This window comes from Xiphophorus couchianus, chromosome 5, assembly GCF_001444195.1.
Source record: "Xiphophorus couchianus chromosome 5, X_couchianus-1.0, whole genome shotgun sequence".
NCBI classification, from domain to species: Eukaryota; Metazoa; Chordata; class Actinopteri; order Cyprinodontiformes; family Poeciliidae; genus Xiphophorus; species Xiphophorus couchianus.
Genome location: NC_040232.1, coordinates 36252282 through 36278090, shown reverse-complemented (window position 1 = coordinate 36278090; position 25809 = coordinate 36252282). Strand labels below are relative to the sequence as shown.

General features: G+C 39.1%; 2 protein-coding genes across 23 annotated transcripts in view; both read left to right on the top strand.

The window, feature by feature from the left end:
* mslnb (mesothelin b) overlaps positions 1-12499 on the top strand; it is a 69379-nt gene extending 56880 nt beyond the window's left edge. For 15 of the 21 annotated variants that reach the window (XM_028018430.1, XM_028018434.1, XM_028018435.1 and 12 more), the window contains 25 exons: positions 53-138; positions 430-557; positions 639-764; positions 843-1033; positions 1127-1215; positions 1794-1918; positions 2010-2137; positions 2222-2339; positions 3097-3309; positions 3384-3554; positions 4274-4417; positions 4522-4586; positions 4685-4814; positions 5658-5743; positions 5823-5952; positions 7067-7257; positions 7342-7432; positions 7532-7661; positions 7752-7942; positions 8834-8989; positions 9065-9201; positions 10061-10194; positions 10306-10400; positions 10580-10823; positions 12024-12494. In XM_028018430.1, coding sequence (XP_027874231.1) covers positions 53-138; positions 430-557; positions 639-764; positions 843-1033; positions 1127-1215; positions 1794-1918; positions 2010-2137; positions 2222-2339; positions 3097-3309; positions 3384-3554; positions 4274-4417; positions 4522-4586; positions 4685-4814; positions 5658-5743; positions 5823-5952; positions 7067-7257; positions 7342-7432; positions 7532-7661; positions 7752-7942; positions 8834-8989; positions 9065-9201; positions 10061-10194; positions 10306-10400; positions 10580-10823; positions 12024-12115 — 3391 coding nt within the window. In that variant the 3' untranslated portion in view covers positions 12116-12494. Of the gene's footprint in view, positions 1-52; positions 139-429; positions 558-638; positions 765-842; positions 1034-1126; positions 1216-1793; positions 1919-2009; positions 2138-2221; positions 2340-3096; positions 3310-3383; positions 3555-4273; positions 4418-4521; positions 4587-4684; positions 4815-5657; positions 5744-5822; positions 5953-7066; positions 7258-7341; positions 7433-7531; positions 7662-7751; positions 7943-8833; positions 8990-9064; positions 9202-10060; positions 10195-10305; positions 10401-10579; positions 10824-12023 lie in introns of all 21 variants that reach the window. The other 6 variants (XM_028018428.1, XM_028018424.1, XM_028018439.1 and 3 more) reach the window with 1 other exon arrangement.
* A 4306-nt stretch (positions 12500-16805) lies between these two features.
* LOC114145071 (bifunctional apoptosis regulator) lies at positions 16806-25120 on the top strand. Of its 2 annotated transcripts, none has more exons than XM_028018447.1 (9): positions 16806-17220; positions 18655-18954; positions 19427-19525; positions 19903-19993; positions 21321-21493; positions 21688-21832; positions 22008-22187; positions 22852-23048; positions 23929-25120. In XM_028018447.1, exons 2-9 carry the CDS (start codon positions 18662-18664, stop codon positions 24119-24121), a joined length of 1371 nt encoding a protein of 456 aa, XP_027874248.1. In that variant the 5' UTR covers positions 16806-17220; positions 18655-18661; the 3' UTR covers positions 24122-25120. The 2 variants fall into 2 exon arrangements, with proteins under 2 accessions (XP_027874248.1, XP_027874247.1); XM_028018446.1 differs by having other exon boundaries at positions 16807-17198.
* Positions 25121-25809: the final 689 nt, after the last annotated feature.

Here is a 25809-nt window from a genome sequence, read left to right as displayed (position 1 = left end):
TTCAAATCTTCTCCGAAAATCCTTAGAATTTTGTTTTACTTGTCTATTTCAGTGTAACACTTCTTAATTCAACAATCCCAACACTCACTGCGGCCTCCCAGAAAGAAATCTACAACCAAATCGTTCTGGCACTGAAAGGTAAAGAAACTGCTTGTTGAAAGTCAAAACTCGAGCATACGTATGCAAAGATCTTTGTTAAATCTTTACAGTAAGCTTGTTTCACATCTATAAAGTCAGAAGTACTTTGTGGTCCAACACAGACTGCAAACCGTTTAGCTGAGCGCTACATTGAGGCTGGTGGGAAATAGACTTAAACAGTCAGGGTGAACAAACTACAGCGAATCATTGAAAATCAATTTATATAATGTTAGTGATATGTCTCCAAAACCAAAACCTACAAGTCACCTGAAAATCCTGTTTTGTTGATAGGACCTCCAGCTCTCCATTGCTACGGTGACGGCAGCTTCTACAGATTCGTCGAGGACTCGTTCTTGGGATTCCAGTTCCCCAACCTGACCACCTTCCTGTCCCTCATGCCTCGTGACCAAAAGCATCTGGTGTGTTGAGATAAAAGCTTTCAAGTATTAGCAGAGCTAAGGACGACCAAGTGGACTTTAATGTAACTTCTGATCTTCCAGCTGGTGAACTCCATGCCTCTGTCACATCTGGGGAACCTGCTGCGTCGGCCAGGCGTCGTCGACAACGGAGCGCAGCTCTGTGATCTCTACAGCAGCTATGCCCAGACACCAGCGTTTTTGGAAACTGTATGTAACACACCTGTTGGAGACTCAAACACATCATCGGGATGATGTATGCAAACACAACTTGTTAATTCACTGCAGGAGTCCCTGCCGGTAGACGTCAGGCGTCCCACCCTGCCCTGCGTTTGGCCCATGGCCCTCAGCAGCACCAGGAGGTCAGAGGTCAACGCTTGGTTTGACCGAAGCCTCCAGAACTACTTGGTCTTCCTCTCAAAGAGTCTGATCAGTCCAGATGTTACACACAACACCTCGTGTCTGGCCTTCCAGAAACTGTATGTTTCCAAGCAGCTTTTTTTTTCTCTCTCTTTCTTTTTGAAGTTTATGTTTTTGTTTCTGTGTCCTGATTGAACCTTGTGCCATTTCAGTGTCTCGGTTCTTGGTCAATACAACTACACCGCGGTGGACTTTGTGCAGGAAGACGTGTTCAATACCATCAGGAATTACCTCCAATCAGGTGAGTTCGAGCGCAGCAGCAAAGTAACCTTAAATTCGTACTTATTTTGCTTTGTTTTTGAATCATTTCACTTTTAAGTTGTCAATTTGTAATTCTGATACCTACAAAGGGTGCATGTAGGGTAGATATGAGGTATTCTGTAGACGGTAACAAGTTTTCTGATGGTACAGGCAGGTTCCTATCAATATTAAGTTTTTATATCCATAGCTGTACTATGGGTATCGCCATGGATACTTGTTAAATGCAGATGGAGAAAGTTCCCTCTGAATACAAGTAAGTCCTCAGAAATGCCTGTTAGTCAAACCCAACCTGTAACTCTTGTAACTACCCTGCAGACAAACTCAATTACCCTGCAAAAATATATTCTATAGGTGTCTCCTGTAAGTACCCTTAATGTTTTTCATAAATACCCCTCTCTGGACCCAAAAAGTATAAATGTTTTTATAAACAAGTAACCTTTAAGAACCTTGTAAGTACACACCTGTATCTCAAAAGTACCTCATAAGTTGGTGAATTACTCTTCATTTGTCATAAATATAAAACACCTGAACCTAAATATTTTTAACCTGTCACCGTAGCAACACCAAGATGTTACGACCCCAACAACCCAGAGCTGAACTCCACGGCTTGGTTTGCTGAGTACATCGGCCCTTTCATGCCGTTCCTCACTCTTGAGATTTTTCATACATTCGGATCAGATAAGGTACTGAATCTGGAGTTGATCTCTAAAATGAGAAATAATAAGAGACACCGATTTATATTGTCCCTGCTTTTATTGTTCCTGCTCCTTATAGTCCCTCCAGGTGTTCACAGTGAACCCCCTGAACATTGCACTCCTCAACCACTCGGTTTTGCCTCAGAACCTCACCAACTACTACACTGGGCTGGTCTACCAACAAGACAGTAACTTCAACCCCCTTCTGTGCGTTTATCACCAATTACCAAGATGTTGCAAAGTGTTTGTTTTTTTTGTCTTTATTGTGTTATTTTGATATATTCTCTGCAGCCTTCCTCTGCTGTGCCGGTGTGTCGCTCCTGGCATGGCATTCACCCAGCTGACTCCAGCAGAAAGTTTGATAGTGTTGCGGAACCTCACCATTGTCTGCCAAGATCTTAATCCACAGGTAACAAGAACACAGAGGGGGAAAAAACTCTGTTTCTCCATAGGCTTTTTTTTAGGCATATGGTCATCTTTTGACAAAAACACCGGAGACGATGTAAAGAACTTAAAAACGTGAACAGTAGCTGCATTTCCGTTACAACGGTATGCAAAGCTTTGTGGATCTTCCGCTTGCATTGCAATTGGAGTGTTTCTGTTAAATACGAAAATATGTATGTTCACGCAGCAAGTCACACGATCTGCACCATAATATTCCTACTACATCCTATCGTCTGCTTCGTCTTTTCCGGCAGTAGAAATATCCGCTTGTTGTTCACTACTCATGATTCGAAAAAAGTGTCTCCGTTGCTGTTTTGCGAAATACGCTGAAGCCACAAAACCACCTAGAGCAAACATTTTCTATCAAAATTCTTTTTCAAAATGATTTTCATTAAGCAAATTTATTTTAGTAATTCCAAAAGGCACAATTATATTGAATTGAAATATAGCTACTTTCCAGCATTTGCTCTTTTCTATTTCAATAGTTTCTCCGTGGTGTTACGTGGTGTTTGTCCATCATCTCAAATGGGAATCCACATTATCCCACTAGCTTAAAAAGTTTCTCTCTAAGGAAAGCCAGCAGATTGCATCGAGTCAGTTATGAATAATATTATTATGTACCAAAATAGGAGCTACACCAGGAAAATCTGCTGCACAATACGACTTCCTGTCGAAGAAATGAAAAATAAGACGTGAAAAGGTTTTTTCCTTTACATCTGTAGATTTCTGCTGCTCTGACGAGCAACTTCGGTAATAACATCGACTCCAACACCATCTCTGCTCTCGGCAATGAAAGCACCACCATGTCCACGGGGCAGATCAAGGCCATCAATCCACAGCAGCTGATCAACGCACTGTTCACACTCAGCAACGTGAATGGCTGGAAAGCAGGACAGGCTAAGAGCATCATAGAGTCTCTGATGACAGTGATGCAGGTATAGTTTCCCGTCGCCCGTTCCATCTAGCCCATGACCAATTTTATGCTTAACATTCTTCTTTATCCCGCCAGATCAACGACTCTTCGTCACTTTTTACGCTGGGTACTCTCATCATCGGTGTCCCCTCCAGAGTTTTCAGGAAAATTCAAGGCTCTGAGATTTTGGTTGCCTCCAGAAACCCCTCGCTTGTGGGACACATGATGTCCGCTCCAAATATCGTCCAGCAGATTTTTGTCACCCAGGTATGCCTGCTTGATTTATGGTACAGGTTTTCATTATCAGGAAAAATAATGAAAGGGGCAGAATTATGTAAAATCAACTTTTTTTAACTTTGCATCATGTTGCATTGCTTCTTTCATGAATGTTTGACAAAATCCTTGAATCTCCATGGCAACAATTCAGCTGTGCAAAACGGCTAGGTGTACGTAGCTCCGCCTTTGAGGATGAAGCTAATCTGAGCTTCACTTTCCAAACTTCCAAGTTTCCGTCTCACAGAGCAGCTCTCCTCCACTCAGCTCCTTCAGACTAGCAAACAGCAATTAGCAAACACCTGGTGTGGAACTGAGCATCATCTGACCTCATTATATGAGCTACTTCTCAGTGAAATGCTGGTTAAAAACATTGTTAAAGGGTTAATAGAGGAGCCATGTTGTGATGACTTCCTGAAGGCGGAGTTTCAGAAAGTGTAAGACTTAAAGAGACAGAGGCCCAATTTCAGTTACAAAGTCTAATTTTTCTTTCAAGTCATATTTGAAATAATACCGCATTTTTTTATAACAACTGAAGTTAACAGAGGTACTCGATTGTGCTATAAAATGGCGCTATGTGGCTGGAAAATACATAATCCTCTCCCTTTAAATGAAACTAAAATGGATTTAAACAAAGTTTGATTTGAGTCTTAAATTTGGATGTAGTTGAGTTTGGATAACTTACAACTGGACGCTCACCATTCTTCTGCCAGATTTTATCAGTGAACAGCACCGGTGAGGCGATCATCCAGAACGTTCCAGACGAAATGGCCACTGAGATCCCTCGGGTTTTCCTGCAGAGCTTTACAGCCGGCAGCATCACAAAGCTCAACAAGAAGAAATGGAAACGCCAGCAGGTAGAGGAGATATTTCTTCACTAAAAACCTGCAGATTTTTTTCCCCTCTCATTTGTATGTTATTGGAAGAACAGCTACTTGAGTTCACAACTTTGTTTCGTCAGGCTGAGGTGTTCTTTGACGTAATAGCAGTGGAAAACGCCACGGCTGTCCTGGGAGGTGTGGACAAGTAGGTTTAAACAATATTTTTAGCAGTCTGGTCTGAAAACGTTGTCTTTTCTCTGTGTGTGTTAAGTGATCACAACGTGTATGCGTGTGTTTGTGTAGCCTGTCCTCCTCTGTGCTGCAAGGATTCACATGCACAAGTGTGAGAACGATTGAGAAGGAGCAAGTCAAAAAACTGGTCAAAGCCTGTCGGCGCAAAGGCACAGACAAAGTCAAACTGGTGGAGTCTCAGGTGAGAGTCTGGGAGTATAACTTTACTGACGGTGTTAAGAGAAAAATCTAAACACTCTATGAATGTTAATGACTATTTGCCAACTTGATCGAAAATCAGGAGGTTTATTATCAATCGTTTTTGTTTGTGGTCTGAAAAATCAGGCTTTTTAACCCTGCGGCCTTTTTTGCTTTTGCATGAGACTTAAATGTCCCAGATTATCAGACAAGTTAATATTAGACTAATGTTACCTAAATAACTGCAAAACTCTGCTCACAAATGAAGTTTTTATTTTATGGAAAAATCTATCCAATGCAATCTAGTTTTGATTAAAACTTCCTTATACACCCAGCTAATTTATTGTTTTATATTTAAATGTGTTTTACAGTCTGAAACATTTATGTGTGACAAACAAAAACGAGAAATCCCTTGGGTTAGAAAAGCTTTTTTTAATTTTTTTTTATTTTAGAATTGTAATGCAAAGCGGAGCAACAGCAACAGACAAAACAATTTCGCACCAAAACTCTTAGTGTTAAAACCAAGATATAAAAAGCAAGATTGTAGTAATAACATATTGTACAAGACTATAGCAGAAAATAATGTACAGTTATTAGAAAAAGGCATATCAGACCCACAATCCCAGGCATTTGCCGGTGAGTCAAATTATTTATCCATAAGTGTGCATATTTTTTCTAGAACTATAGGAACACAGCATACAGAACTCTACATCTGTGCAGACCTTGTACCCAGATGTTTAATGCTGTAATACCTCCAAATTAACTTGGTCGTTTCTATTTCTGATTAAGCGGTGACGGGAATATGCAACACGAATTGGTAACAGGTAAATGCATTTTGTCTCATCAGTTGACCTGCATGTTCAACCGCATCAGAGGAGAACCAAACATCACCAGCTTTGATCTTTTCCCTCCAGATGTGCTGCTGTACTACGAGTAAGTCCTCTTGAAATGTCTAACTAGTGTTGGACTCCTGATTAAATGCTGATGTGTTCATGTCCTTCTCCCGGCACAGCTACTCTCTGGTGTCACAGAGCAACTGCAGTTTCTACTTTGAGCAGCTCAGCGACGCCGACTTCTCTGTGTTCTCCTCAGAACTCAGCTACAAGCGGACCGCGCTGTTCGATAACGCCAGGAACTGCCTGGTAAAGTCACCCAAAAAACTATCGTTGATCACGAGAATCAATGTACTCAAAATTTAATGCTCTGTAATTCTAAAAAAAATAGAGAGATTAAAGAAAATGCTGTTAAAAGATATTACAAATCACATCTACATTGATTTTAAAAGCAAAAGATGTTTGAAATTGTTGTTGAGTCTCAACAGGGGCGTGGCCATAGACAGTTGGGGTTGGAAAATGTGATTTTGTCGTCCCCCCCCAACCACCAACCACCAAAAGTCAAGTCATTTTTGCTAAAATCATTTTTGTTTTTTGGGGTTTATTTAAAAAAAAGACTTAAGCTATCGTTTTTAGGAAGGTGACAAAATCGCACATTGATTAGCATTATGTCCACACTGCATATCAGTAGATGACAGAAATTCTCCTTTTGTTATTTTACAAAACTGTCCAACTGGCTGGTTGATGTATGTGATGTTTAATAACAAAAAGCAGCCTCAGACTACTGCTCCAAAAACCTCTTCATAAAGTAAAAAGGGGGGTAATTATACAATTGCTTGCCATTTGTGGCTTGTAGTGGTTCAAAAATTTTGACTTTAAGTTTATAAGTTGAATAGAGTTAGCATAACAGCGCTAAAAACAGAGTTGTACACGGTTAAGCTGCGCTAAGCTAAACAGGCTAATTGTGTGGCTTGCCATGGCCTCATAAACAACATTAGCTTCTTTGCAAACCTATAGACAATGTTTTTACAAATGTGTAAAAGTTTACTTTTTAATAATTTTTCTCACTTTTGTGCTGCATTTTCAATAATTAACATAAATGCAGCCTCGATGTGAGTAAGCTATGCTATGCTAGCTTCAGGAGCAGAGCCTCTTGATAAAATTTACTGGCAGCCAGTCAGAAAGATGAATATGCCAAAGAACATTTCAATAAATTATTTTAATTTATATTTTATAATAATGATTAAAAAATAGGTTGGATTTGGTGATTTAAAAAAAATTCTGATTTAAAAAATACGTTAGAATAATTTCCTTTTTTTCCCCCCTCATCTTCCCTCAATTTTCTGAGGCCCACCTTAGCAGCCCCTGTAGGTTTATTTATTGTTCTAATTCTATTTTGCTCATGTCTGACTTTTTATTTCAGGGCATAACAACCACAAACCTGACTAAAGCTCAAATAACAGTTCTGGGCAACATGTGCTGCTACCTGAACGCTTCTTACATCCTGAACTCTGATGAATCCATCTTGGAGAAACTAAAGACCTGCCCGGATCTGTCTGCCGCTCAGGCGGCCGCAGTGCAGACCCGTCTGACCGGTGGGACCTCTAGATATCGGTAAAGATCTGTGTCTTTGGCAGAAATTTGTTGCCTTTGTTGGCCTTTAAAAAAATAAATGACCTTCTTTTTTTTCATATCCAGACTTGCTTCGACATGGACTGAAACAACTCTGAGGAACCTCGATACATTTCCTCTGTATATGTCTTCAGATTTCTATGATAACTTTGACAAAGTAAGTCACTGCTTCAAAAATGATCCTGTGTATGCAGATGAAAGAACATGAATGATTAAATTTCTTTTCTCTTGATTTTCCTGTTTTCCCCGCTTGCAGACCACGAAGCGCTCGTTCTTAAAGTACTACCTGAAAGTCCTCAGTGCTAATGGAGTCAGCAGAGCGAAGATAGGGGCAATGAAAGCAGAAATAAGACAATCAATTAGTAGCAGACTTAAGCGACAGACAGGTCAGTTGATAATCCTTTCATCTGTTTTTTTTTTTTTATGCTTGTTCATCCAGTAAGGACTGATTTTCAAATTTCCTCCTCTTGTTTCAGTCACTGAATGCACAGCAGGAGTAATCACCAAGGTCACCATATACAATAGCACCTTCCCCTTCGACTACCCCAACATCAATCAGTTCAACAGCTGTCTCAGTGCTGCGGTCGTCAGGGACAACCTGGAGGTCATCACCCAGAAGGTGCATCAGCAGGACTACCTTAAGATTGTTCTCAGCAAGCTGCAGGAGGTGAGCACATAGAGCATGACGATGTATCAACTGGACCAGTTTACTGATGTGCTAGGCCAGGGGTGGGCAATCCTGGTCCTCGAGGGCCGGTGTCCTGCAACTCTTGCAAGTCTCCCTGGTCCAACACACTTGAATCCAGCAGCTGAATCACCTCCCAAGTGCAGTCAGGTTCTCCAGAGTCCTGCTAATGACCTCATTATTTGACTCAGGTGTGTTGAAGTGGAGATGCATCTAAAAGTTGCAGGAGTCCGGCCCTCGAGGCCTGGAGTTGCCCACCCCTGTGCTAGGCTAACTTTAGCATGCTTGCTCTTCATTTTTGTACAACTTGTTGATAATTTGACTTGCAGCATATTTCAGTCCAGCTCAGGTTAAACTGTGGCAAAAACTCCCACTGACAATCCCATCTGAGGTGAATTTTCCAGTCCATTTCCTACTCACCAGGGTCACACTGTAAATGTTGGGCAGCAATCTTTAATTTGACCAGATTCTCTTTTAGTCTTTTTTTTTTTTCTTTTGGTGGGGGAGGAGAGACTCAGTTTGTGGTTGTTTAGGTTACATTTTGTGTTCTTTCTGATTTGTGTCTAATTTAATAACTCATCTGTTGCTGCAGCCATGTCTGTTTACTGTGTGTTGCGTGTGCCATCAATCTTTCCTTAACTATTTATGCTGTTCAAAAATAAATGTTTACCGTTTTTATTTTGTTCACTATGACGGAAACTGACGCACCATGGAAACAAAACCTGAGGATTTTCATTTTAACTTTCAATAAGAGCACAATTAAAAGCCGTTACCTTATATTGATTATTCGGAGACAAAGATAAACCCATCCTCAGTCTGTATCTTAATTTGGATGTTTCTCTTTTAATTCTTTGTATAACTTTCTGTATCTAGGCATACAGCACCACCGTCCCTGAAGACCAGGTCCAGGTCTTGGGCCCGGCGTCGCGCGTTGCCTCGGCAGATCAGATCAATACATGGAACATCACTCAGGTGGACACGCTTGCATCTCTGATGAACACAACAAACGGAGAGCTGGATCCAAGCTTGGTGGGCAAACGGTTAAATGTGCTGTGCTCGTATTTGCCGACTGTTTGTTCACATCAGTGCTTTCTGCTGCTTCAGGCTAAAGCTATCATCTCTAAGTATCTGAGCGTGGAAGGCAACAAACTTGAGAGCGCGGAGCTTAATGCTATCGGAGGACCAAACCTGTGCTCTGTGAACACTGAGGTACTTAGCAACATCTCTCAGCAGAGCTTGAGGTAAGTACTCATTGTTTTGGGTTTGTTCGACTCTTAGTCTCACTGTATTGTCTGGGTTAGGTTGACGTAAAATTGAGGATTGCAGTGATATAAGTATAATTAAAATGTAGCATAAATGTATTTCGGCATGGTTTTAGTAATAGATGGTATAAAAGCAATTTTGTAGTATTTCAGCTGGTTAACATGGAAGTTATTTTATTTTATTTTGATTTTTCTTTTTGGTATCAGTTTTTTTTGCCATTGTGGATAGAAAGAAATCAGTAAAATTCCACAAAAAAAGAAAAAGCTCAAATTTTGTGATTAATCTTAGAAATTGTCCAGAAAAAACGTGAAAATGTTTTTGAGTTTGAAAAGTGAAGAATTTACGACTTTTAAAAGTCAGAACATTTACAAAAGTCAAAAATGTTCAACTTCTGAAACTCAGAAATTACCCCGTTTTCTTTTTTTTTAAAGAAAATTTCTGAGATTAACCTCAAAATTTCAGCGTTTTTGGCAGACATAATCCTCCTTTTTTCTGTCTACTATGTCCTTAATATGCCATCGTAGTTTGCTGGTTATTTTCTAAAGTTGATGTGATTGTTGTTGCATAAGTAAACGTTGACTTGACTAAATTTACTGCATCTATTTTTGTTCAAGTTAATAGTTCCTGCCAAAAGGAACACAAGCACCGAGTTTCAGGCGATATTGAAGTTCTTGCTGGTTGTTCTGGAACAACAAAAACAACTTTTAAAAGCATTTACCAAAATATTGTTACTCTGATTAAATTACATGTTCGGACTTGTTTAAGTCTGATTTATTGAAAATATAATGTTTCATTGACACATTTCAAACATATTTTTTGCCATTTCTGCTGCCTCAGAGATGCCAGTGCTTTGGATGTGTCCAACTGCACCAGTGACAAACTCAAGGTGCTCTTCAACATAACCCTTCAAGCGTTTCAAACTAACTCTAGAGCAAGCGTTGCATTGTACCAGTTCATACAGCCATACCTGGGTGAGCAGACACACACACACACACACACCCACACGCAAACCTGCAGCAGTAAATAGAAAACATCTCTTAAAGATTGAGCTAAACGTAAACACCATTTTTTTTGTCCTGTAGGGGGCGCACCTATTGAGTTTGTTAAAAGTTTGGCATCTTCCAACATCAACATGGACCTGCAGACATTTGTTAAGCTGGACGAGAGTGTGGTACAGGTCAGTGTCATCTGGGTTTGGTTTTTTTTATTTGTTCTGGTAATGGTGTAATGTTATAATGAACAAAAATGGATGCAAATACTGTGCTTGTGATTACTTAATTCTTTAAAACCTTTTATGTCTTTGTCTTTATGTCTATAATACCGAGTATAAAATGTGACCTGCTTTGCTCTCCATAGAGTCTGCTTGTTGGCGAAGTTAAAACTCTTCTTGGTGACAACCTGCCTGACTTAAAAAGCTATGAAAATACACCGATAGTACGCAGCTGGATCTCAAGGCAGACACAATCAGAACTCAACACACTAAACATTGGGCTTACAGGAGGCCGAGTTGACAGCTCCGTCTCTACCAACTCGACTTCCAGCGCAACCACCCCTTCTGCTACCACAACTACAACAGTCACAACTGTCAAAACCACCAAAGGTGAGTCTTAGTCAAGCACGTTCTCAGTGGAAGCAATAGCCAGAACAAATGATTTCATTGACAGAAAACCGTGTCGTTGGCATCAATGGAAGGATGTTGCAACAAACTTATTAGTAGCTGCGTTGCCATTACAGATGAGCACAAAGCTTTGACAATATTCCACTAATGTCAAAAAAATAAAAAATAAACAGTGTAACATTGCAATTGAGGTGTTTCCATTAAATGAGAAATGCAGTTAAAATCACATGTGTCCACTACAGGGGGATAGAAACCAACAGTAGCTGTAACCGCTCCTTAGCCGTATTGGATTCTCCCGAGATTGTCACACACCATCCGCAGTTTCATTAAACATATAATTGCACAAATTCAAATTAGGGAAATAAATTTACTGATACTTTTACTTTTTTTTGATAAAGTTTTTTGTGCTAGGATGAGGTGGTTTTTCATCTGTATGAAATTTTATTTCACATCATACGAGTCGTGATCTACAACCGGATGTTACTACTGGTGGAAAAGACGGAGAAGATGACAGGAAGCGGTGGGAGGAGGATGGCGTGGCATGCTTTTTTTTTTATGAATAAATGTATTCACAAGTGATTTTAACTGCGTTTCTTGTCAAAAGAAAACACTTCTATTGCAAAATAGTTTTTTTGACAGCAGAATATCAACAAAGTTGTGCGCACATTGGTCAACATAAAAATAGTGATTAATCTTTAACATTTTTATCCATATTAAATAGAGAAACACACAATATTGCATGTTATTAAATGCAAAGTTTGAATGAAAAACAAACAATTTTTGTCAATCTATATTTCTAATAAAAAGCAGAACCAGACTTTAGTTGCAAATCTCTAATACGGTGTAAGCATTCCATTACTTTTTTTTTTTTTTTGTGCAAAATTATGCTTTGAACCTTTTTCAGTGACAATTAAAAAATTTGACAAGCTGCCCAGATGTTTATTGAAAAGCATAAAGCAGTTTCCAAATGTCCAGGTTTTTTTCTTTAGAGCCTCAAAACTGATTCAGCATTTCACCAGATGACATGGCAGATGGCTGCGTTTTTTTTAGCAAACGGTTCCTAGGAAATGCATATCATACAGGATATTTTCTGGTTAAAATGAGGTCATTAGTATTCTTATGTGAAACCACTGGAGGGAAATTTGAACTGTTCTGAGTGTCTAAAACCCGTTTCTGTTTTAGGCGCCGGGGCCCGGATCCATGGAGACGTCGCCGGCTTCACCTTCTTTGTTTTCCTTGCGCTCCTCGTCTCGTCCAATCAGGTTTCGATCTGAAGAAACGCGCGGCTGATTATCAAACGCGCACCGTAGGCTAAAATGAATGGTTGGATTAAAGGGTGAAATCATTTTTGGATATATGTCTAATTGAAAACAAACACTGTTTAATGTTGTTTATAATGAACAAAAATATTTCCTGAACAGAAATGGGTGCAAATATTGTGATTGTGATTACTTAATTATTTACTTAAAAACCTTTTATGTCTTATCTATAATACAAAATGTGCTTATTTGCAATTTGCTGTAGGTATTTGTGAAGGGGGAGATATTCTGTATTTTTATCCTCCATATTTGATTTCTGATACCTCATATGAAGAATGCTTCTGTTAACACTTATTGAAATAAAAGGCTTTTCTTGAGTAAACTCTCCACTTTACTCATCTTGATGCTTCGTCTTTGCATTTCCCTGTGTAAACCTGTAAGTCCTCTGAGCTGCAGTTTCTGCCTCACAGAGCAGTGCTCCCTTCGGTCTCCCCCACTCAGCTCCTTCAGACTAGCCTGCAGCGATTAGCAAACACCTGGTGGAACTGCACATCTGCTGAGCTCATTACACGAGCTACTTCTCACTGCAACTCTGCTAGAAACGTTAAAGGGTCAATAGAGGAGCCATGTCGTGATGACCTCCTGAAGGCGGAGTTTCAGAAAAAGAATGGATTTCTTAAAGAGACAGAGGCCCAATTTCATGGTGTCAAATTACAAGGTCAACTTTCTTCTAAGTCATATTTGACATAGCATTTTATAATAACTGAAGATAACAAGGTACTTGATTGTGCTATAAAAGGACACTATATGCCTGGAAAATGCATAGCACTGCCACTTAAAAAAAATCTAATCAAATGACTTAGAAAGGAGACAATCCTCTGCTTGTGGCAAATGGACATCCAGAGAAATATCAAAACTGGAATAAAACAATATTGATCATAAATATATCTCATATCGATCAAATATGGCTGAACCACAGCCACCTACCTGCATTTCTAATGATTTACTTAAAGAAATCAAGGTTACAGTTTCTGTTGTGTCTGTTTTGTTTAACTGAACCAAATCCCACTGTCCTCTACAACACACAACTCAAAGGTTCATTCTGTGATAATAAATGAATGAATGCAGAAAACCATTCATTGCGCCCGATTTACTTGCGGTGGAAAGAGTGAACATTTGTAGCAATCACATTGTTTAATTGTTGCAAGATAATCAAAAAAAGGTTTATTAAAAAATTCTCCATGAACAGGAGAGTCTTGACATTGAGGGTTTAGATGGCATCTGCTCAAAAAAGGACAAGCGTTTTAATCTATCTAAAATTCTCTGTTGACTAGAAAAAAAAAGTTGTTGCAGATTCATTTTTATTTAGAATTAGATGACGTATCAATGAGCCGCCGGCGTAGAGCTGCGGCGGCTATAAGCGTCTATAAACTCCCAGGACGGTCTTGCAGGTCGGACAGGTGTGCTTGGCATCTTTCAGGCGGTCCACGCAGAACGGGATCAGGCAGCATCCGAACACAAACCTGGAGGAGAAAGTGGACGCATTCAGAACCTCCTGCTCACATCGGCGCAGAAAATTCACAATCACCACCTGGCAGAGTTATTTAAACCCGCTGACTTTAGATCCAGGCCCAGAAACTATTGGTTTTGTTTGTAACGATCTGTAAACCTGTAAATCCTCTGGAGCTGCAGACATGACATTCAAATTAGCATTGAGTATTCATTTCTAAAACAAATATGAAAAGTATGTATATGTATCAACATATGAACAGTACTTAACAACAGTACTTAAGACAAAGGCTGTTTATAAACCCAAACCCTTTCCACAAAAAGAAAATAACAATTAAATAGGAATGGGGGGTCAGTGCACATTGTGACAAATATGAACTGAAAAGGAAACCTTATGTTAAATATTTGGGGTAAGAAATCCATCTAGATAACGAAAGTAAAGTTCCCAAATCTTTAAAAAGATTTTGTTGTTTTTTTTCCTTAGGTTATATGTGATTTTTGTCCCAAGGGGAATACAACTATTCATTTCTGAAAACCGTTTCGAAACATTTCTGAGTGAATATGACAACAAGGGGTCTGATCCGGTCGACCAGCAAACATTTTGCCTTCCAACACGCAGCCAGAGCGATCAAGTTATTAAATTCATAATAGATCAAAGATATCACGAGAAGAAAGTCAGGAAATCAGAAAAAATAGCCAGCTGAGAAAGTGCAATGCATTGTTACGCTGTAAAACTTCCTCGTGGACATTCCTTTTACCCATATTCACTAATCAAATGAGAATGCAAACAAAAATACTCACAAAAGGAAGCAGGTATTAAAGGAATTTGTTGAATGCCGTTGAAAAGCCAAAGGCATTTCATAGTTCGGTACTCATCTCATGAATTTAGCATTTTCATGAGATGATAAGTCTTTAGACTTCACAAGCATTGTTGAAATACATGAATGAAATTTAGAAATGTGGCTTTTTATATGCGTTGAGGTTGTCAATTTGAAAACTAAAAAGATACAAATGTCGGGAAAATGTGCTTTTTAATTGGGTTTTTTTCCCTATAAGAAGCATTAAAAATGAATCATTTGACACTTATTTAATCCCCCCCCTGCAGCCTGGCGCTCAGGAGGAGCGCGGCAAATGTCACGGTCGGACAGCGGGGAAACGGGATGTTATGCCCAAGTTGTTTCTCTGTCAGCAATTTTATACTTAAAGCCCCACCTCCAAAAAATATGCACTACCTAAACAACAGTAGCGTTCCTCTTACCCACAGAGAAAGAGTCCTCCACAGAAAAGGTAGGTGAATAATCCAGAGGAATATTCCACCTCAGAGAGGACAGTCCGATGGCACTTTGGGCACATAATCTGAGCTGGATTCTCTCCTAAAGGGGAGACAGTCTCTGCATACAAAAAGCCATTTTAAGAACATGTTGGCACTACAAAAACGACAAAAACATCTTTTAGAATCTCTCAGAAACTGAACTTACTCACCAACAACCACTACTGGGTTTGACATGTTCCTGTAAAGTGTGAACATTGTTAGCCACACCAAACGGCAAATAATAAAAAGTAATACAAAGACGTGATTTAGCAAATGTCATAAAACTATGAATAAAGAGAGAAACCGTGTCTCAGTGTAAGCCATGCGTCAAAATAAAATAAGTCTCATAAACAGTGGCATTAGTCGAATCGTTGTCAGCGTTCATGTGTATTCATATCCAACGTTGTTTTTGCTAATAAACGGAGCCCTTCAGTCTAAGTGATGGAGAATTATTGAATGATTACAATATCTAGAATATTAAAATATTACTCTGAACTTACAGTCTGCGTCGGATGATTTTTGGCTTGAGAGTGGCCGGGTTTCCCACAGAGATGACATTCTGCAGCGCCGCGCCTCCTCTTTATTAAAATCACAAGACGCTCAGGCGGAACATGTTAAAAATTGAACTTTTTTTTTTTACATGTTTTCTTCACTAATCTCCAGCCAAATGTTGGGTGTTGCTTGTAGGTCAGCGTGGATTTATTTATTTATTTATTTTATTATCTACTGGCTGTAAAATGTGAACATTTTGCAGCTGGAAATTTTGTGAGAGGCAAAATACTTATAGAAACAACTTTCATTAACCCACTCACTCTTTTTGGGTTTTTTTTAGGGTTATTTATTATACTTTAATTTAATGTATAGAGGAAATCAAGTTGGTGGTTAACATCAGTCCAGCAGCTTCTGTCTCTATACAATAAATAAAATATAATAAACACTAAGCAATAGCATGGTTGCTATGGTAACCACCAACCTTCAAGAGCAGCATTAACAGAACTTAATACCTCAGTAAAAGTTCAGTTCAGTTCAGTTCACTTTATTTTGGTAAATTGTCAACATTATACACAGGAAACAAAAAAATAATAATTGACCAAAAAAGGAATAGGCTAAAGCCAAAGCTTATTGTTGACCCTGTTCACATACTTAGCAGCCTAGCATCATAAAAGATATCTTCTGGCCATTTACATACAAACACGCATGTACTGTATATACATATATAAATATGATTTTTTTTTTTTTTACAAATATGATTACACAATGCATATACACATCTACATAACATAACAGTATAAGATTTTTATCATTTTACATTTGAAGGCTCTCTTAGAGCTCACCAAGAAAGGACATCATTTCAAATCAAACTCAGTTGTTGTACCAGTAGCTCGAAGATATTTCAACGTTTGCGTGTTGTTCATGGTACAGCTCTTGCAGATATGGCTAAAAACAGTAGGAGCAAGCGGTACCCGGAAACGATCTATGTGGCGACAATTTATAGGCTATTCATTCCACCCTCAATAAAATCCTGTTACATATATATATAATTTTTCTGAGACAAAAAATTATGTTAACTGATGTTTGTTCCTACAATATCGTACAATGAAAATAAAGTATTAATATTGACATTTAATTGATAAAGATCGGTATCGGCCCAAATGTTCATATCGTTCATATCAGCTGATTCAGGTTATCAAAAAAGAGGAAAACACAGCAGGATATTTCCAACTTTCCTAAAAGCAACAGGAAGTAACCTTTTCTACTTAGCTCTCAAACAATAACAATTACACACCTGTAGACCTGGCATAGAGCAGCAAACACTGTGACGTCATACGTGTCAAGCCGTAAGCACTCCCCTGCATCATGCGGGCCTACGTGTAAGGTAATAGGTTACTTTCATTATCATCACCGAGGGAAGTAGTCACAGGTTACTGAAGGCCAGGAGCTTCACTTACAGTAACACCTGCACTTTGATCTGATCTCAGGCAACTTTTTTTTTTTTAAAGCGCCAGAGATCAGATCAGTTGTGACGCAAGCTTTTATCTCTGGAAGGATACGCACGGAAGTGAACTTTTCTTCTTCAGGTGATCCACAATTGACGCTGAGAACGCAGGGGGAGGCTTTCCACGGCAACAGGAGCTATGGCGACGGCGATTCTCGAAGAAATATCGCTGCTCTGGCCGGACGCTGAGTTTCATTGACTACAGGAGCTCACAGGACGGTTAGCCGGGCAGTCATGTCACCCTTCAGCTGATCACCGACCCCAAGCCGAGAAAGAAGAGGGTCAGTCTTCTTAACCACTGTAGTAAGGGGTTAGGTTTCCACGTTAGCGTCGCTGTTAGCTTCTATAAAGTTATGACCAACAGGCTAACTAACGTATCCAAACGACAGGCTGATGCTGACATATTTTCACGTGTATAAATCAGTTGTTGCGCGTTGTTTTGCGGGACAGCGCAAAAATGTTGTTACTGATTTACCTCGTAGCCAATCAGTTGTTAGCTTAGCTACAACTAGCAGCGCTGTTAGCCAGAGAATTTGGCTAACGTGCAGTTTTGTTGTGGATGTGACGGTTAACGTCACAAAGCGTAAATATTTTTGTTTAAACTGTTTTCCTTTTGAATGCAGAATTCAGAACAGATATAGCGCTTATTCTGCGCTTAACTTCACTGTAAAGGGTTTCCATTTAAATTAGAATTGAACCAATTAGCTCGAATTTCTTTACATGCAAATTGCTGTGACAAAGTCACAAGTCAGGTTTTTTTTCTCGTTTTTTTTTTATTTTTATTTTTTTACAAAGGTCGACAGGTATTGTCTTTTCCAAACTGGTTAGTCTAAAAGACTTAAATAGTATTCTTTGGACTTGAGCTGCATTTACACTTATTATTTCAATTCAGCTTTAGTTTAAATAAGGTCTTTTGGTATTTTCCTTTTATTTTAAGTTTGATTAAAAATATCAATGGACACTACTCAGTTTGTCCATTGATACTCACTCATATATATATATACATACAGTATATGTATATATATGTGTGTGTGTGTGTGTGTGTATGTATCACAAAGTACCATTTGCTGTGCATTAACTGCTGGTTAATATATTCCAAGTGTTATGAACTTGCATATTAAATGCTAATGTAACGTTTAGCTACTTGGTCATAGTCTAACAGCTACGGTTGCTTACACTGGACACAAATGACATTGCCCAAAATGCTGAAGGTCACAGAGTATAGGAAGAAAATATGCAGCGAACGTTTTGAGTGGTTCGAATAGGTCTTTGGGACCCCATACCATGTTTACTTGGTTGAACAAAAATAACAAATGTAGAAATATTTAAAGGGTTGCAGTACATATTTTCTAGGCACATAGTCCCAGATTATAGCAGAACCAGGTAATGATTTACAGCTACTTCAGTCGTAAACTGAAATTGTTGTACATATGAAAAATAACTTAAAATAAATTTGACTTTGCACGCACCGGGAGCTGGCTCCTTGAAATTGGCCCCCGTCTCTTTAAGAACATCCTACCCATTCGCCCCCAGGACGTCATCACAAAAGTGCTTCTCCGTAATGCCGACTGTCTCCATAGTTTGCGCGTGTATTTGTATTTTAAAAGACAAAAACAAACAAACAAAAAAAAGCAGCTTTTGAAAAAAACTTTGTAACAAAGATAACAGTTCCAGTGATAAGATTTCCGTTCCGCAGCAAATTCTTTCCTTCATTATCACGTGCTTGCTCCTCTTCAGTTTGCATATGTTACCCCCCATGGAGTGGGACCCAGCAGATGGAGGCCTGGATCTGCTGGCGGACGAGCCTCCTCTCGCCTTGCAATCTCTTCAGTCAAAGCCCAGAACGAGCAACATCTCAGAGAATGAGTTCTCGTGCCACTGTTGCTACGACATCTTGGTCAACCCAACCACCCTGACCTGCGGCCACAACTTCTGCCGCCACTGCCTGGCTCTGTGGTGGGAGTCTTCACGCAAGAACGAATGCCCAGAGTGCCGGCAGATGTGGGAAGGCTTTCCTAAGATCAACATAATGCTAAGGTGTGCTCTTAATAGCTCAAGGCTCGCTCTGTTTGAGGCAGGAGTGCTTTAAACTTTGTATTCGTGATGTTTTTTTCGGGGGGTGTACCTGAGAGTCTGTATATTTTCGCATCACGTAGTAACCCAATGATACTGGTGGTGGAAAAGAAGACAGAAAGTGGCAGGAGGATGATGTTTTAATGACTTAAGATCACTTATTTACATGTGATTTTTAACTGCTTTTCTTATTTAATGCAATTGCAATTATTATTTATTGATTTTTTTACTAAAAAATTACAATTTTTGCCACATTGGTAGTGGAAACACAGTTCATGTTACTGCCATTAAAAAATTATTTATTTGAATAGTTTTTCCTCATCATTACCAGGGAGACCAGTAACTGTTGAGGGTGTTTATAAATATATTTTATATGAAAAAAAAAAAAAGCATCTTCCTGGTTGCACTCAGTTTCACTATCTCTTTCTCTTCTTAGGGATGCAATTGAGAAGATTTTCCGAGAGGTTGTACACAGGAGGAGAGCAGAGATAAAGAAAAACCCTCAAGTCTCCCGGAGCTTGTTGGCTTTTCAGAGGTCATTTTTGTTTTTTCCCATACAGAACTCTTTTTTTTTTTTTTTTTTCTTTCCTTTTTCTCTTGTATCCAAAGGATTTGTCGGGAAGTTGATTTACTCTCAAGAAGCTATAACATAATCTATACTGTTCTAACTCTTGAAATGTTGCTTTTTGTTGCATTATGTACAACTTGTGTGTTTTGGTGGATTTCAGTGTTTTGTGCTAGCCTAAAAAATTGGATTTAGCATGATATGTCCCCTTTAAGAATGTTCTATTGTTGGGAATTTTAGACTTTACATGCTCACAATATTTAGGGGCTCAGCTTGATAATTATTATCTCTTTATGTTTTAAATTAAAAAATTAAAAACACCTTTCGTCTTTGCTTATCTTCCTTAGGTATGGTGACAAGTTGGGTAGACCCAGGACAAGGCAGTATAAAGGAGCAGGTTTCTTCTCTGGAGTCTTAACTGCACTGACATGTGTGGCTGTAAGTGCGACATGGAAGAAAAAAAACCTGTTTGTGTGTTTAAGGTGGCAACAAGCAGAGCATGAGGGTTTTGTAATTCTCACACTTTGATATGTTATGCACAAATATGGTCTTACTTCCTACTGACTTACAACGTTAAATTCTTAAATGCTTATTATACTGTTTGTTAACTACATTAGACATGCATGAGCTATGCTGCTCCATCTAATAGTTGAATGTTATCACAGCAGTCGCTCTAAGGGTCAGCTGTGCATGTTTTTTGGGGGAGGGTTTTTTTTGCTGACAAAAGAACATGTTTGTTTTGTCCGTGTGGCACCTGGGAGCAATGTCACTGTGTGCCTTGCCACGTGGCAGTAACATTGTTTGTATATTTGAGTATTCACTAGTATTATGTAAATAAAGGTCCTTGTAAATAGATGACATCACAAGGACAGACTTCAGTCAGGTTATGTAGAGACAGTTCAGTGTTGATGTGTGTGCAGTTTTAGGTAGGTAGGTAAGTTTCTTTTTTTTTTTTTTCAATTTTCAGCTCTTTTCTCTCTTTTGTTTTTTAAATGGGAGAACTTTCCCTGCATCCGCTGGTGCATCTCTATCAATAAGCATCAACAGCGCTTGCTTGACCAAGACTTATGTTGGTTTTAATCAAGCAGCTAAATGCTCTGAACTGTAATGACATTCCAGGTTACAGATGCACTGAACAGAGTTGTGTGTCTTGACTTTTCTAAACACTTTTTCTTGCCATTGTAAATGTTGCGCTTCTCTGATTATTCTCTAAAGGTGTCTAATATGAGATTGCATAAAGAGACCACCCACCATATTTTATTCTAGTCCTGTTTATGAACCTGCTTTTTTGTTTGTTTTGTTTGTTTGCTACTGCAAGCATATTAATGAAATCAGAAAACACAACATGTGCTTGAAATCATCTCTATTTAATGCAGGACAATCCATTTTGGATTTGTGTAGATGTTTAAAAAATGGGTCTTTACCAACACCGCCATACAGTGTAGTATATGTACACTGAACATGCAATAACAAACACGATTTCATATGTTCATAATGGGGATTATTTGTATTGCACATTTTTAGCAACAAGGCAATTCAAACTACTTTACAATCTAAAAAATGTCATGTTCAATAACTGTGTGACATTATTTCCTTATGTTTTAAATTTGCCCTTAGTGTACAGTCTTGCTATATTGTTTTCTGCTTTCACGTTGCTTCTTATATATTACATTTAATCCCCTTTGGGGAACAATAAATATTTCTGTTGTGATTCTAAAATTGGTGACTGGATTATAGTGTTTTTGTAATTTCCTATTGTGTCCAGGTGATGGTGCTGGTGTACCACTGGGGCAGCGGAGTATTGGAGCAGCACGACTTGTTGATTAGTAAACCGGTGTCTCATTGGACACCAGAAGAGGTCATTTCATGGCTGGAGCAGCTGGGCCCGTGGACCGAGAACTACAGAAAACTTTTCCAGGTGGAGAATGTCAATGGAAGGTAGAAACATTGGACTGGTTCGTTTTCTTTGTTTATTTTGGTGTCGTAATAGTTTCATCCGGACACGTTTAAACCCGGACGGCCTGGTTTGCTCCCGGCAGCTAATACTCGACACAAATACGCGTTAGAAGATTTCAGCTTGTTGTCTCCTGTCGGTGTTTTTCACCGTTGCGATGCTAATTCCTGTGTTTCAGGTTACTTTTGATGCTGGAAGACGAAGATCTGGTAAAACCGCCGTTCAACATAGAGAAGCAGACACACAGACGTGCTGTTTTAGCAGAACTGGAGCGAGTTAAAGCGCTGGGGGTCAAACCTCCGCAGAACCTCTGGGAATACAAAGTAAGCTCCATGTTTGAACAACGTACAGCTGAAACTAGGCAGCTACATCCAAAAAAAAAAAAAAAAAAGATTTGATGACATTGCAGATTGCTACTTGCAGTAATAGAGATGATCTTGTTTTCAGTTATTAACATGAACGACTTGTCCTCTCGCTGCTTTTCTTGGTCTCTTCCAGGCGGCCAATGCAGGAAAATCTCTGTTCTTGCTGTACGGACTGAAACACTCCCCTCGTCTCACCATTTTTTATTTGTATTTATTCGATTATTCTGAGACGTTTCTGCCCTTCCTGCACACCTGCTGTCCGGCCATCACACACATCAACAACACCGTGGAGAGCCGATTCCTCCACACACAGGTAACACACTTTATCCAGTCAGAAGTGATTTAAAAGCAGTTGGTAAATGGATGCTTGTCGCCCGTTTACCCCTACTGTTTAATGATGGCACTGTTACTATTGATATACTATGTTGTTTATAAATCAACCTAAAATAATGCATTATTGTTCTCTGTTGACAGGAGGTTGAACTGAAAACCGTAAACAAATGTGATTATAATTTGAAAATAGGAATTTTGGAGCCAACGTTTAAGGCGAACGGAGAAAACTGATGTATTGTTGAGATAAAAACGTTAGTTCACTGAGTAGTTTTTGTTTAAATGAACTGTTTGACTGTTTTAAGTTGTCTGAATGTCACACAATGTCAGTCAGAAGTTAACACACATTGTGTCTGGTCACACATTCCTCATGGCCAAGATAAACGATATTGAAGAAAGAAGTATACAAGTTGCATGGTTATATAATAATTTTACTCTGGAAAAAATAGTTCAGACTAATAAACACCCAAATGAAGGTCTAATAATGAAACAGTGAGTTGCGGATGAAGACGTGGGGGCTGAGCGGTTTTCCTTCTGCTTCTCCCACATCGTGACGCCAAATCACTTCTACTGTTTTAGCTCCGCGGGTTTTACTGATGTCAAACTGGCTGCATACTCAGCTTCTGTCGTCTCCCTGTGTGCGTTAGGTGGAGCCCAGCTGGCAGCAGTGGGGGGAGTTTCTCGTCAAGTACTTCTTGCTTCCATACCAGCTGATCGCGGAGTTCGCCTGGGACTGGTTGGCGGTCCACTACTGGACGTCCCGCTTCATTATCGTCAACGCCATGCTGCTCACTATGCTGGAGGCTTTCTCTCTGTGGAGGCTCTGGACCACGGCCCCAGTCAGGTACTGTTCTGTCTGTCTGCTCCTTGACGCTTTGTTCCCACTGTGGGATGGAAAAGTTTCGGTTTTATATGACACCGCTTATCCTTTTTATTTATCGGTGCCGATTTCCTTAATTTTGGGAGATCGGTGATTGGCTGATTTTACATAAGAAGCCGATCTTATCCACAGATCTTATCTAGCGTGGCAAAGGTCTAAGAATCAAATACTGTAATCTATTGCTCTCCGGTGAGAAAGGTTTGACTGACAGACCGGCCCACCAAGTTATGTCTGCACATTTATAATTAACTCAACAACTTTCTTGCTATATCGAGCAACATTTCAGACAAAACAAAATGGTATCGGCCAAAATCGGAATTGTTTTTTTTTTTAAATCGGTGATCGGCCAGAAAACTGCAATTGGTGCACCCATACTTTTTATTGCTGGCTTTCATTTCCCACATGCTTCTTGGATCACTTTTGGATTTGCATGGCACGAAGCGGAAATCAGGGGGATCAGGAACGGTTTTGCTCCGCCAGTGAAATGTGCTGCACAGCGCAGCAGAGCAGAGACGTGTGTAGTGTAAATCCAAGGTGAAAGTCAAGATGCACAAGATAATCTGTATGAATTCTCTTCTCTTGGCACAAAAGGAGAAAGTAGGCTGGTTGGGTCTGCCTACTGTGCTGTAGTAGCAGTTTCCCACAGATGTGTGGCTCTTCATTCATTTAGCTTACACACACACTTGGACTGGTGCTTTGGTTTGTCACTTTATCTTTCAGGTTCAGGTTCCAAAGAGAACATGCTCAAAACAAAGGGGGCCTAACCACCTGCCTAGGAAAAGAAAGTTACTTAAAAAAATGATACTAGCATTCTAGCTAATTTGTACCATTTTGTTTTTTGCAGGACTCTGCCACAGAAGACGTGGATCCACCTGTGCAAGATGCTCTATCTGGGATTCGCCTTTGCCCTAGTGTGGTCTTTTATCCCACAGTTTGTGTGCAACTGCTTTTTTTACTGGGCCCTCTACTTCAGTCCCATCATTAACATAGACCTAGTGGTGCAGCAGCTGATGCACCCTGAGACACGGGCCCGATAACAGACTGCATATGTCAGTGCCTACGCTATGCTGTAGAGTTGACAGCAACATAAATAAAGCCCCGTCTGAAGTCCAAGTTGCAGGACTGGAAGGTTCTTTTTGGGGGGGTTTTAGTTCCATAATCTCAGATGAGTGTTTCTCATCTAATGTTTGAAAGGTTTTCTGTCTTCCTGTCTTTAGTCTTTGCAGTTTGGAACAAGAGGGACTCCAAGCCGTTTTTGGAGAAACAACTGATCACTGCTGCGATATCTGGACGTCTTCTGCGTATTAAAAACCACAATGCCTATTGGATCCCAGTGACAATACCACGAAGGGACGTCAGGACTGAACACTGTTTGTATTAAAGAGTTGAGCATGACTAGCCCTATGGTCACTGTTGAGGACTCAAAACAAGATTTTTTTTTCTTTTCATTATGATTCTTTGACTTCTGTAGTCGAAGACTTTTGTTGCCGAGCTTCTAATCATTGAGGAAATGCACAACTACTTCATCAAGATCAAAATATTTTATTTGAATTTTCAGTTACTCTGGTCCACTTGCTACAAATCTATCCCAAAACTCCATATTATGAGATTTGGTGAAATTATGTGGTGTTAACTATTGCAGTTTATAGTTTAGCATTTGCTCTGCTCAGAGTTTTCAACAATCTGTTGAAGGCTTCTTTAGCAGATTGCTGTGCTGCAAGGTCTGTAACACTGAATTTAAAGATAAAATCTTGAAATTTGTTGAGATGCTGATGGAAATTGTTATTTTAAAATGTTTAATATGCTTTTTTTTAGTTGCCTATACTGCTGATAAATACAGTTGCACATCTTTGATTGTTCAAAGAAAAAATGTTGCAGTGTCTTTTTCCATTTTTTTTAATTGTTGGACCAAGCCAATTAAAGAATTATTAGGTTGTTGTTGTTTTTTTTACTAAGTTTATTTGCACTTAAAAATTTGACACTGTGACTGAGCTCTTTTATGTTCTCGAATGAATAAAATAGTTTTTTTTAAGGCATTCAAATGTCTTTTTTTCTGATCTTATGGAAAATACCCCAGGAATACAAACATTGGATATTTTCACTCCCACAGGAATAGGTTAGGTAAAGAAAATCAAGGGTTGGTTAAAAATATTTAATGCTCAAGTCCTGATATAATATGTATCATTATTTTTATAATTTACTGCATTTAGGCCAGTTATCTCCTAACCTGTTTTAAAGACATCTGTCTTTGCCCCCCATTTTTTAGCATTTCAGGATGATTTTCAGATGCATTTTTTTTTTTCTTTAACACTGTTAACTTTGATGTTTTTCCATATTGTTGTCTTTTTCTTTTATATTTTTGCTCTACCTGATTATTTTCAGATATCTTGTTTGTTTGAGACGGTTAACGTTTGAAGGCAAATGCAGTTTTAACTATTCTTACGGGGGAATTTTTCTGCCATAAGCACACATTTTCAGTCTGAAAGCAGGATTTCATGTCTTCTGTATGGGGAAAATCCCCCCATATATTCTGCCAAACAGGAATTTGCTGTAAAACAGTAAATTATGCTGAGCCATGTCCCATTTCTTTTAATCTTTTCTTGTGTAAAACATTAAGTATTTTTAGCGTTACTCTGTCCTTTTATAGATTTTTATTAATTTGTTTGTTGTTTGGGTAAGCCAGATAATTCTGATTGAATCTGTAGCATTTAGACATGGCGCTTTT